The 13100-nt window shown below is 41.8% G+C and overlaps 1 protein-coding gene across 1 annotated transcript in view; it reads right to left on the bottom strand.

Moving 5' to 3' along the window:
* The window catches only part of lrpprc (leucine-rich pentatricopeptide repeat containing), a 45585-nt gene that overhangs the window by 24159 nt on the left and 8326 nt on the right, over positions 1-13100 (bottom strand). The window contains exons 12-23 of the mRNA XM_068327512.1: positions 12492-12610; positions 12300-12390; positions 11269-11338; positions 9020-9047; positions 8315-8366; positions 7078-7184; positions 6511-6588; positions 6252-6311; positions 5994-6104; positions 5770-5900; positions 5495-5580; positions 571-775 (exon numbers count right to left, since the gene is read on the bottom strand). Coding sequence (XP_068183613.1) covers positions 571-775; positions 5495-5580; positions 5770-5900; positions 5994-6104; positions 6252-6311; positions 6511-6588; positions 7078-7184; positions 8315-8366; positions 9020-9047; positions 11269-11338; positions 12300-12390; positions 12492-12610 — 1138 coding nt within the window. The remainder of the gene's footprint in view (positions 1-570; positions 776-5494; positions 5581-5769; positions 5901-5993; positions 6105-6251; positions 6312-6510; positions 6589-7077; positions 7185-8314; positions 8367-9019; positions 9048-11268; positions 11339-12299; positions 12391-12491; positions 12611-13100) is intronic.

The raw sequence follows: 13100 nt of genomic DNA, 5'->3' as shown, positions 1-13100 counted from the left end.
AAAGGGTGGGGCAATACCGACGACCCCACAGCAAGTGTTTGGAAACACTGATTTGCATACGTACATTACAAGAAGAGGGCTCGATGGCTATCTCTCGCCGCGCAACACTTACAACTTTGAGTATGGTGGTGGGTGTTGCAAAAGATCGGGGATGGGGGCTCGCGGGAGAGGCTGCAGCTGGTGAATCCTCAAACAAACAAACCCTGGCCAGAACGCAGTGTACACATACACATGCGCATGCACAAAAAAAAAAAAAAGAGCAATTTCCACATCCTCTCTCTGTCTGAAACGCTGACCCAGAAAGTGACCTCGGCTATGATCATAGGGAGGGATGAGTGACTCAGTGAGACACACACACACACACACACATACACACACCTGGCAAGTGGACTTGGCAGATAACACCACTAATCTGGCAACAAACAGCTCCCACAGAGGAAATGTACAAATCACATGATGTAAATCAATATTTCCAGGTTACATATACTCTGTAGCTACATGAATATGAATGGGTGCTTGTGTGTATGAATTAAAGTTTTTGTCATTTGGAACAGTCAGGTTGTACTTTACTTGTTCAGGTGAGCAACAATCAGAGGTTTGAACAGTATTCCTCTAGGCTTGGCCAGCTGGATGGAGAATATGGTGTCCAGTAGCCGTTTTACTGTGGCGGCATCCCCAGTGGCGGCAACCTCTTCCAACACATGATGCAGTATTCCAATGTTCTGATCCAACTTCACCTCCTTCTGACTCATCTCCTTCAGGATGTTGATTGCCTCTGTAAAAGAAAAAAAAAAAAGAACATCGCATAACTGGAGATGATGTCTAACATGAAGAAACCCACTGGTAACATGTGTTCATGCAACTCTCACCAAGTGTGATGTTTTGCTGAGGTGTGGGTGTGAACGCGAGAAGTGACGGCGAGAGTCACTCAGAGGTAAAGGACAACAAGGAGACAGAATACAGAGGGGAATCGGGGAGAGAAAGTGAGAGGCGGGCGGAGAAGAGAATGTGGATATGATAAAAGGCCCCTTTAGCTAATTCCATGTGGGGAAAACAAACCCGTATTAAAACAGCATTTTGCACACAGCGGGGATACAAATCCAACCCCGTATAATACCAACTCTGCGCTAATTGCTACTTGCAGTTTCTAAATGAGACTACAATTACTAGACCCCGACAATGAAGGCCAGCTTTTTACTGTGGCCATGTGGAAAGCACTTGGGGGGCTAAATTATAGGTATGTGCCAACAAGGGCCTGCTGAGGCCCTGGTGAGACCCTAGTGAGCAGGATGAGGGGTGGATCGGTTTGGTCAAGTCCAGTCAGTAATGGAGGGCTTTTTACTGGGACACGCGCCCATCTGGCCGACACCGCGGGCGAAGCGGTGAAAAGGGTGGGAGTACGTACGCATTTCAGAGTAAGGTGATTAAAATGCATTTACTGTCTATTTAGACAGCTGCTAATAGGCTGACAGTGATACAGGCACGCTTCACCAGACACTAATCTACACAACGCAACCAACAGGAAGAGATGATGTAGAAACAACGTGTGAATGCCTCTTAAAGTCTGTCTTCCAATTGCGAGGCAATATACTAACACCCTTTATACACCTTCTAAAACAATCCCGATACAAAGACAAAAACCAAAAAACAAAAAGAGAAAGAAACAACCCACTGAATTAAGAGGACAAAAGTACATCAAAACAACTACACAACTGGTAATATAACAAACCCCTCATACAGAAGTGTCACTCTCCACCAGGAAAACCCGTAAAGATGCAAAAACACACTCCTGCAGGCTGAGAGACAGGGCCACTGGTGAGTGCTTTGGCATCCTAATTTCAGTCTGTCTCTGCATCTCTCCACCTCTCTGCGCCAGTTTTATGACGATGGGAACCAAAGGCTGTCACAGATTTAAAGAGACAAGGGAAAATAAGGCAGGAAGAGGTGGAGAAGGGGTAGCTGGCAATGGAGGAGACAGTGCTAAATAGGGAGTGGGAGGATATTGAAGGGACCACAACGAGAAGGGGACGAAACTTGTCAGCGGCGAGAATTTGGTTAGCTGGATGAGGGCTTGACAGACAAGAGCGATTACCAATGTAGATGGGTAAACCTTGAAGCTGCTGCAGGCTTCTCTTTTGTGACTGTGACCGTGTATCTTAAATTTTGGAACAATGGGTTTCAGTAAGACAAGCAGTCACGCCTCCTTTCTCCCTTTTCTGTGAAGATGTAACTCAATTTAACACAATCAGCCTGAAGATGATGCAATTCAAATCTGGACAGCGCTCCGAGAGTATTTTGCACCAACAGCAAGGGTCCAATGATATTTTGGCACTTTGAAAACCTGCCCCAAGGAGTTTGCAATCAAATTGGTGACATTAATAGCTTGATAGTTATTCAAGAAAAAAAACGTGTTTCACCAACATCAGTAGGATGTAGCTCAATAGCTTCTGAAGATGAAATAAGGAGCACAAGTTTCGCAACTGCCTCTATATAGTCATGGTAAACGCATCTTTTAAATATTCTGGGAACAATTTTTGAGCCACATCCAAAATAACTAGGGCTTTCCTTGGGCCGCACCATTCCTCTACTCAAAAATGAATCAAAGTCTGTCATCCTGGTAATAAACCATCGGCAGCTAGAACAACAACAAAAAAACCCCAACTTAATTGGACATTGGCTTTCCAGGCTGAGGAAATGCAGCTTTACTGCAGGATATTTTCTTTCAAATTATAATGTCTTTAAATATTTTAAAAAAATTTTAAAGCATGGCATTTTTTAAAAATTACATTCATACAATGGGGTTGTATAATAACGAAGACTATTTTTAAGTCAATAATAAAATCAAGTAAAACAAACTGATAAATTAATCTGAAATTTAAGCAGAAAAATACTTCAACAAAGGTTACAAAGTGGAAAAACACACTGCTAAGCTACGGCACTATCAACATGAAGCAATCTGCCTATAATGATCTGACCTGCTGTCGAGTCTGAAACGCCATCAATTGAAGTGTAACTTATTCTTGCACTCTGACTCCGTCTTTCTCCATGTCTGACTCCTTCCATCCACACCGCTCTCATCAGTCTCTGACAGACCCGCTAATCACTGAGACCAATGGCTTGGAGTTGATCTGCCCAAATGGAGCTCCACCAGCTAACATCCATTCAACCACCGTCCAAATGCTCCTTCTGGTTCCTCCTCCATCGCTCGCTTTATCCGTCCGTTTAGCTAGTATGCATATCCATCAGCTCAGCCGAGCATAGCGACCAGCAAAGCGAGCCAGACCACACACGCAAACATAAAGAGATGGAGGGGTAGACAGGCCAGGTAAACAAACATCATACAGCCCAATGGTTCATCTAATACTTGCATGACTTGACTGCTTCTGATGTCTCTTTCTCAAAACACACCCAAAAGCATCAAAAGATGACTTCAGGATCAACAATTGCAAGAACATCTTGTGTTTACCAAAGTGGGAGGATGGGCAGATGGAGGCAAAAGGGCAAGGGCTGATCGGGAGGCACTTTGAGGTAGTGGAGTATCCGTAAAAATGTATAGAGAGAGCAAAGGTAAGGGGAGGTTAAAAAGGTGTTCAAGATGCTGCAGCCCATATTTCAGGTTCACTGGGTCACATAATTGATTTGTTCTTGTAGGATTCTTACAAATTAGAAGATCATCATATCTAGTGATTTGCAACACTTAATTCCAAAGAAGAGACCATATGACAATTTCACACACTTCTACAAACTAACACGTTTTAAAGTGTTAAGTCTGTAAAGCACTTTTTGGCGTTGTAGCAGGGAAGTCATCGTAGAGGAAAGTGATTGATGTTGAAGGGAGGAGAGAATTAAAAATAACTATAATACCAATGAAGAAGTGGTGGGAAGTAAGGATCAAGTTGGAAAGAAGGATGTAAAAAAACAAAAGAAAGCTGCCTGCTGAGGTGGGATGGGAGGCTTTGAAACAAGGGCAAAAACAACAAACCCATTAGAGCTGCAAAATACAGCCAGATGCCAAGAGACATGATCTTCAGTTGGGCCTGGTGTGTGCTGGGTGCTCGGCGGACCAGCGTCTAGGTGGGGACAGGCTAACATCAAGGTTAGCCATGTGTGCTAATGTGGGTGACAAGCGTCCCCTCCATATGCACACTCTGGCTAATGGCAAATGCGTTAGCGCTGTCTATACACACCCGTACACACACCCACACACACCAACCGTGCCCACCAAATGTCTTTCACTTGAATTCACATGCAAATTTCCATGTCCCTGTGTGTGTTTGTGTGTGTATGGAAAATGCTCAAGCACTTCGACGGACATGATCTGCCATTAGCATGAAGGCAGATTTCAATAATTCTGGAAAAAGACACACAGTCCTGTAATTTACCCCCCGCCCCCCTCATTTCTGTGATGCGGATGTGTGCGAGGGGCGGAGGATGGGAGACTGACACGCTTCGAGAAAGAGCAGGGGGGGAGAGAGGGTCAGATAGAGAGACGGAAAAGACGACGGCGAGAGAGAGCGAAGGGGAGGCAAGGGGAGTCGACGACAGACAAGGGAAACATTTTGCCTGTCATTGTGTGCAAAAAAGCAGAGCGGCAAAATTGATGGTAATTGGGTCTTCAATGGGCTGAAGGAAACCCACCGTAGCATTCTGAAAAGGGACGGCTAATGCGGGTTTCAGGGAGGGAGAGGGATGGATTGTGACAGGGTTGGTGACACACACACACACACACACACCTGCAGGATTCTGAAACTGGAGCATGATATACATTGATCCAGATCATAGTCTGTTGTTAATGTAATGAGGAACTAAGACCAGGTGGGATTGGTTGAGCTGTCGACAAACTTAGGAACAATTTCTTTATCGTTGCAAATCTCTTAAGACAAAATGATCTAGAACAGTGGTCCTCAACCCCTGAGCCACGGAACGGTACCGGTGCATGGATCAATTGGTGACAGGCTGCACAGAAAAAATACGTAAGTTATTTCAGATTTATTATTCGATTCTGAACGATACTTTGTTTTGGAAATTTAACGGATACTCTCCACCACGTCTGACAGTCACTCGGTCACCTTGGTGGCCCTCAGGCCGGTAACACAGAATACATTACCGCTAAATTAAGACTCCCAGGCTAGGAAAACGAACAAAAAACAAATGTCTTTGGAGGCGCTAGTGAGGCGGCAGACGAAGAACCTACGACTTCAAAGAAGTCTCAAAACAGTTTTTATGCTGGTCGTATTATTTTATTTTGTTATATTTATCCACCACACCTTTAAGGCCGGTCAGTTAAAATACGCAATTAAAAAGTCCATGGTGTAAAAAAAGGCTGGAAACCACTGGTCAAGAGCATCTTTGATTGTTTTGTTCAAAATCTAAATTAAAGACGTTCCTGTGACTTTGAATGCTGTGATGCGATGAGGCTGTGTGATCATCCTGTACACGGGCTGACAAGTCCATCAAGAAACTGAACATTATCTTCAGCTTTAGAAAAACTTACCCTCAACATTTCCAATCATGCAGCAGCCTTTCACCAGGAACAAGTATTTACTGGTGTCGATCACTAGCGATGGGTTGCTTTGGTTCCTGCAGAAAGAGAGAGAGGCCGACTTGTTCATCACGTTGAATGTAAAGTTATTCATCGTCGTGTGTAAAGAGAAGGAAAAAAAAAAAAGATGACAAGGAGAGCATTTAAAGCATCTCAGTTGGATGGTGCATTGAAAATTTTCAGAGTTTGGTAGTTAATCAAGAAATATAAAATTTTGCTCCACTCACAATTCCCTCCTCAGGTTGAGTGCCTCCTCTACATTGTTTTGGCGAAGGCATAAACCCATGAGCTTAATTTTGTCCAACATTGACAATTTCTCCTCGTACATCATCTTCAGCTCAAAGGCACGCTTCAGGTCCTGACCAGACAACGACAGCATGTACGCATTTAGTTATTCATTTATTAACAATTTCAAGATTTAACCCCCACCCCCAAATGTTCTTAATCCTACATTATCAGCCAATACAGCTTGGAAGAGTCGTTTGAGAAGTATATCAAATGGTTTTCCGTTCCTTTTCATTTCCTCTACTCTTTCCTCGAGAGCAGCCACTGTGACAGTGTCCTAATGGAGAAAAGGATGTTGGAAATGAGTACACAACGTCAGGTAACCATAAGCTTGAAAAAAGGTTCAAGTACGGGATTAATAAAGTATCTATCTATATATCTATCTATCTATGAATTAGTTCTCATTTCACACCATCCTACTTACAGACTCTTTGGAAACGCCTTCAGCTTTTTCATGACTCAAGTCCCTCAAGGAAAGTAAATCCTGGTGCACACAAAAAAAAGACAGCTCAAAAATTCCATCATTGAGGCCTCGTCAACAACAACAACAGCACAAAGGATCACTGTGAAATCATTACGTGTTTTTGGCTATTGAATTTTGCAAACTTCAGAACTGCATTTTCACAAGTACAGTACTCCAAAAATATCACAGCTAAATGCTGTGTATCCAAGAGGGTCTGTACCTTGCAGAGCTCTGGGACATTATAGGATACCAGGATGCCCTTGATGCTTTTGTAGGTGTTTCCAGGAATGGTTATTTCCTGCAGAGAAACAAGAAGAAGTATAAACATCAGTTCTCAGAACACCAGGAGCTGAAAAAGCTGAAGTTTCTTGAAAAAGTCAAGAATTCAATTATGATCGTTTCTGAACAGTTGTCACTCTTTTACCCGCAGGATATTTATACCAAAATATCCTCAATTAGATGGAGGAAGATGATGTTTAATGTGATGATGTCATTTACTGAACTCCAAAAGGACAGGTTAAGATCTAAGCTTTAACCCCCAGAACCAAAGCTTGATCTCATCTTCAGCATACCTGCATCCTGAGCATCAAATCTTCATCATAAATGAGGCATGTGAGGTCAAGTGAGTCTAATGTGATGTGTGTTTTGTGTGTGACTGAGTCTGCACACACACACACACACACACACAGTTTATTCTCTCACATCAGAATGTACGAGCTGCTTCAAAGCAAAAAGGTTATGAATGAACTGGGTGTGAAGTGGATTACTTGGTGGTGTGTGTGTGTACCTTAGCATTTAGCAGTTGAAAGAATTGCCTCAAATTGTCCGTTTGTGCTTTCACCTCCTCTTCTGACATTCTGATGATCAACCCGTACAACAAATAAGAGACATTCCCTGGATGGGTTGAAGACAGACAGAGACACAGACAGATGGAGTGAGCAGTTATCTAAGGAATACATTTCACTGGCCACCGTGTCAATCACTGCATCCATTTCTCTGTTCATACTACTTTTCCGTAACCTCTGCAGGGTGTGTGTTTGGGTTTCATTTCTGCTGACAGAGGATGCTTTTGGGCTGGAGTGTGAGTGAGCGCGCCGTGTTTGGCAGTGACAGCTTCCTCCTACTTCCAACTCTCACACACAGATGTCGTCTAACGGGATGTGACATGGATAACAGTCTCTATCGCTACCACCAGCACACACAACAGTTTCACCGCTGGAGATTCTTTGTGACACACACGCACTGACACGGAGTGACATTAATGCTCCGCGTGCGTGTAGACACACACACACACACACAAAAGCCAGAGCTGCTGCTCAGTAGTGACACACATACACTTTTAGCTACTCAGCGCTGTGTCAGCAGCCAGGCTCTATTTCCTCAGACAGAGAGAGCAGGTCTTTCACTCACACACACACACACACACACACACACACACCTGGTTGAAAACACACACACACAGGCTTCATGACGAGAAGAGGGCCGCTCGTCAGTACTCTGCTACTGAGACAGATGGCACCTCCATAAGGAGAACACACAACACCCAATTCCTGCAAAATCCTGCTGTGTATTTGCATGAACACAAACTTTTCAATTTAACAGGTGGTTAAAAGTTAAAAGCTAGAAAGCTAGTCCTGGTTTTCATACACCAGTTACACAAGAAATGTTTCACAGGACAAGCTTCAAGAACTACCATCCTTCTTGTTCAAAAATTTTGAATGTTTTTTGACCTACAAATATATCAAGAAAAAGTTTAAAAATGTAAAAAAAAAAAAAGAACACATCAAAAGGCAAAATCCTAGGTAATATTTGATTTGTTATCAGTTTCCTGAAAAAAATATTCAGCAGTTTTTCAGTCAGCCTAAGCAATATATTCTACATGAAAAAGAAAACAATCCTCAGCACTATCAATGGGATCATTTGTTGTTGTTGTTTTTTCTATTACTAATGGCCTGAACACACATTGCACAGAAAATATTACTTTGAGAATGTACACACACACACATGAAGAAATACATATTTACCTTGGGACGTATTCTTATTGCGAACATCAATTTCTTTCAAAGCTTCAGTAATCTAGAAAACAAATGAACACACCACACACACGCATGCACACACACACTTATTTTAAGAACACAAACAAAATAAAAGTCAAGAGTTCAATGCCCTCATGTAGGTCGACAATAAAAGTTTGGGCTTAATTCTTCCTTCTGTATGTTGCAGTTGTTAGAATTATGTCTGTTTGGTTTGTCTGTCAGTTTGTGAGCAGAGTTACACAAAAAACAACAACTGCTCAACCCCTTGTGATGCAACTTGCTCAAAGTTTGGAGCAGATCCAGTATTTTTCTGTAGGGCTTTGGCGGTGGTCCACACTCTACTAAATGATCTTCTGGTCCGTTGAAGAGCAGAAGGTGAGTGTACTGTATTTGTTATCGTAGCCAATGTGTTATGAGGATTAAAAGCCTTTCGGCAGCTGAAGATTCACATAGTGCCTTATATACTAAACATAACTCAACAATTTAAGTTGAATTTAATTCGCCTTAATAATTACCTGTTTTAAAAGAACACTACATTTTAAACACTGTTGTCCATAATATTAATCCTGTTTATCTGCAGAGGTCCAACCATTTATTCCTTATGTGTACTGTATATAAACACTGCATTTAGAGTAGCAGTTTAAATGTCTGTCCAAAACGTCTGACTGGGACTGCATCTGCAGAAGGTCTTACCTTCACCATTTTCTCCAGATTCTCAAACCTGCAGGGGGCAGTACAAGACAAGATATGAATGACTAGTGGGTCAACAAGATTCCAAATCTGTCAAAGTTACTGAGCATCCTTAAAAATAAGCATCTCCACAAACACTTCCAACATGAACTCTATGGCTCATCATTTAAACCAGTAATGATCATTTGAAGCCTAAAATAAAGGCAGTAAAAAGCACAACATGGCAAAATGTTTCTAAACCATGCACTTTGTTATTTATAAATTTTATTTTAACCTGCTGCTGCACAGAGTCGAAGCTACCACAGATAAGTGGTTCTAGTGGACACGAAATGTAATTATTGCTTCAAATGTGTAGAAATATATTTCAAATGATAAACCAACTTCGATAAATCTCTACTGAGCTACCCGATTTTTCACACAAATTTGAAATATCCATTTCCATGAACAATATATAATGTAGCCGCAAGAGGACACAAGCCAGTGTCTTATTGTGCCGGTCCCAAGCCCGGATAAATACAGAGGGTTGCGTCAGGAAGGGCATCCGGCGTAAAACTTTTGCCAAATCAAAGATGCGAATCAAACCTATGACTTCCATTTCCATGAACAATATATACTGTAATATAAAAATACATTCAGTTTTCTGGCAATTGAAATGTTATTAAAGTAACTATAAACCAAGAGAAGTTGTAGAATACAATATGGTAAAGAAAAGATTAAAAAGATGTACAGGATTTTCAGGTTGACATCTTTAATCCCACAGTACAAAAGCCTGAATCCATGAAAGACATGTCCCCCCCTTCACACACACACACACACACACACACACACACACACACACACACACACACACACACACACACACACACACACACACACACACACACAATGATGACAACTTGTGACATTTCTGGCATTGTCAGCTAGTTAGTTGAAAAAAGGATAAAGGGGGCGATGAGAGATGAGAAGAGAGAAGAAGGGGTCTTTAATGATTAAATTATCCCCTGACCTTGTCTTTGACAGGGGCAGGTCCCACATTGCAATGACACGGCACTCTCTTGTGCGAACATAGACACACAGTCACACACAATCACACACACTCCCCTGTGACAAGCTCAATTATGACCCTGTCAGGCAACTTAATGTTCAGAAGAGTGTGTAGGGGTGTGTGTGTGTGTGTGTGTGTGTGTGTGTGTGTGTGTGTGTGTGTGTGTGTGTGTGTGTGTGTGTGTGTGTTAATGCTGTGAGGGCAGCGCAAAGGGGAGAGAGGAATTGGATTCAGGGAAAGACAAACAAAAAGATGTACGGATTTCAAATACCTAAAAAAAAAGAATAAAAAAAGTACACAAATGCACAACATGACAACTTCTGCATGAAAATAAGTGGTAAGAAAAATAATTTTTTTAGTTTTGAAGTAAAAAAAATCTCTAATGTTCGGATTGTTTATCTGCTGGAGTCCTCCGTTAGAATAACCAAATATTCATATGTTCTGGATCACTATAATAGAATACAATGCTGGTAATAGTCATTTCCTTTCCAAAAAAGTAATCTCAAAAGGGTATGATTCATTCCTACTCTTTATTTTAACAGTTAAATTATCAACACAGAATTGACCACTTCAGTACAGCATATTAACTACATAGTAAGTTCACAGTTAAACTCAAGAATAGCTCCAGTTGAGTTTAAGTGGACATAAGTTCAGTCCCTGCAGAGGAGTCGGAGCCTTTCCCTTCGTCTCACTTCCAGCGCGGCTCGGGGTGTTTTGTGCAGATGTGCAGAGCTAAACTGTAAATATTCATAAACGCCCCTTCAAAAGACGACACGAGGGGTCACTCTACGGTCCAGAGGCTACGTCAGCATGTGTGTGTGTGTGTGTGTGTTTGTGTGTGTGTGAGAAAGAGAGGGTGAGACCGGTGAGGCAGTCTGGGGTATGACGGGGAAGTGATGGGCATCTGTTAATTTACATATCTCCCACGGTGCTTTGGGGGTAAGAGCTGAGTGATGACGCCCTCCATATGCATGAGGCGTCCCGTGTGTGAGTGTTTTTCCCCGCAGCTGCCCACGCAAACACCCACAGATGCTGTGGGTGTGATCAGCTACACATGTCATTGTCACAGCATATGCTTCTGTGACCTTCATAATACTACAGTCCTCCCTGAGACGCCAGTCAGGAGGTATCAGGCAAGACGTGGACAAATGTGGAAACAATAAAGAACGTCTAAAAGCAAACACAGACAATAGAGTAATGAACTCACTTTTTAAAGACGTTGACGATATTATGGCAGAACATTCTAATGCTCTCCCTTGTCAAGGATGGATTCAACACTGGAAAAGAGAGAAGAGATGTACAAGTGAGAATTTACCCCCCTGCGGCCTTATGGGTTCATGCACCACTCAACCCACAGTTATAAAAGGTAGTTTATATGTAGTAAACAGAAAAGAAATAATAAAAATATTGCAATGTTAAAAAAGAAATGTGTAGATTTGTATTATATTACACATTCCACTAAAACCAGAAGAACTGTATGTATAACAAACCTAAGTGCCGGTAACCTGAGGTGAAAATGACTTGTGGAAAAATGTCATGGCATTACAACCCTCAGGCCCCCACAATAGATGTGTGAAATGTAGAGACATAAATAGACAGTTGCAAATGTACATATGCACCAATAGGGTGAGACCCAATGAGCTTCTTTGGTAGGGGCAAATTATTATTGTTCGTAATGGAGTTTTTTTTAAATAAAAGGATAGTGATAGGAATCTAAATAATTCATTTCATTTGGTCTCTAAATTGTATAAAAATAGTGGAAACTACAAGACATTCTAGACCCTGTTCCAACACAGAAAATCTAAGCAGAAGACTTGGGAATATTTGTAACATTTAATAAAGCATTTGTCATATCAGGGGGAAATGCATCGGATTGACTGTGAAATACATGTAGACCAAAGAGGGAAGTGTGTGAAAATGAGGGGTGGAGTCATTCATTATGTATCGGCTCTCTCAATCCTGTCCCTCTGCTGCTGAGGCCCCTCTCCTTCTGTTCTTTACATATTCACACAGACTAATCTCTTAAAAGGCCTGACGAGTACAGAGGAATATGTGTGTGTGTGTGTGTGTGTGTGTGTGTGTGTGTGTGTGCGTGTATGGGGGGTTACAGTTAGCCAGTTAGATGTAGTAGAGCTTCTTCGTGTTTAAAAAAAATGCATTGAAAGAGAGAGCATGTATGTCATTGCTGGTGTATGTCTGTGTTTGCGTGTGTCTTTGTTGGCGTGTGTCTGTGCTTACATAGGCTGTAGGTTTTGTCCAGGTCCTCATAAGATCCACTACGAATTACTGGATTTATTACTTGCTCCATCTTCAAAGAAACACCTGAATCCTGAATTAAAATTGAAAAAATAGAACATGTCCTTTAGACCACTAAAACATTCTGGGGCTCATATAAAAACACATACCCATCAACACAGATTTGTGCTTTACCTGCAGCACTTGTTGAGCCTTAACAAAACTGGGGATGATGGGTTTTATGAATCTTGTAAAAATATACCCGTCAATGGACATCCCATGCTCCTGCATGGCCAACAACACCTTGGTCATACCTGCAACACGACACTTCGATTAGGTGTTTCAAATGGAAAGACTTGTTCTTGTCAGAAACAGGTATATACAGTACATCCAAAAGTCTTCATGGTTCTTTTGTTTGGTTTATGACACATTTTTTGATACAAAAAATGCTTCAAAGGAACAATAAATTTACTAGGATTGATAAAAATAATTAAAAGCATTTACCCAGGTTTGAAATTCAAACTTGCTTCTTCTAACTACCTTCTTTTTGAAACGTTCAGTATTTCATTTGATGTATACTTTCCTCTATTGACTAACATACACAGGCCTGGAGCTGTGTCGCCCCCCTCTGCCTTTGCAAGAGCAACAAAAACAACAACAGCACCTCCCACACACACATGCACTGGCCAAATGCAAATGTCCACTTCCGCCTCAGCGCTGGACTTTGGGATACAAGTGCATTAACACACACTTGGACTCCAGTGGAATCTTGCACCATCGCCCTGCTCAACACCAGAGCCCTGA

The sequence above is a fragment of the Antennarius striatus genome, chromosome 11, assembly GCF_040054535.1.
Source record: "Antennarius striatus isolate MH-2024 chromosome 11, ASM4005453v1, whole genome shotgun sequence".
NCBI classification, from domain to species: Eukaryota; Metazoa; Chordata; class Actinopteri; order Lophiiformes; family Antennariidae; genus Antennarius; species Antennarius striatus.
Note: the sequence above shows the minus strand (reverse complement) of the source record. Positions and strands in the feature narration are given on the sequence as shown.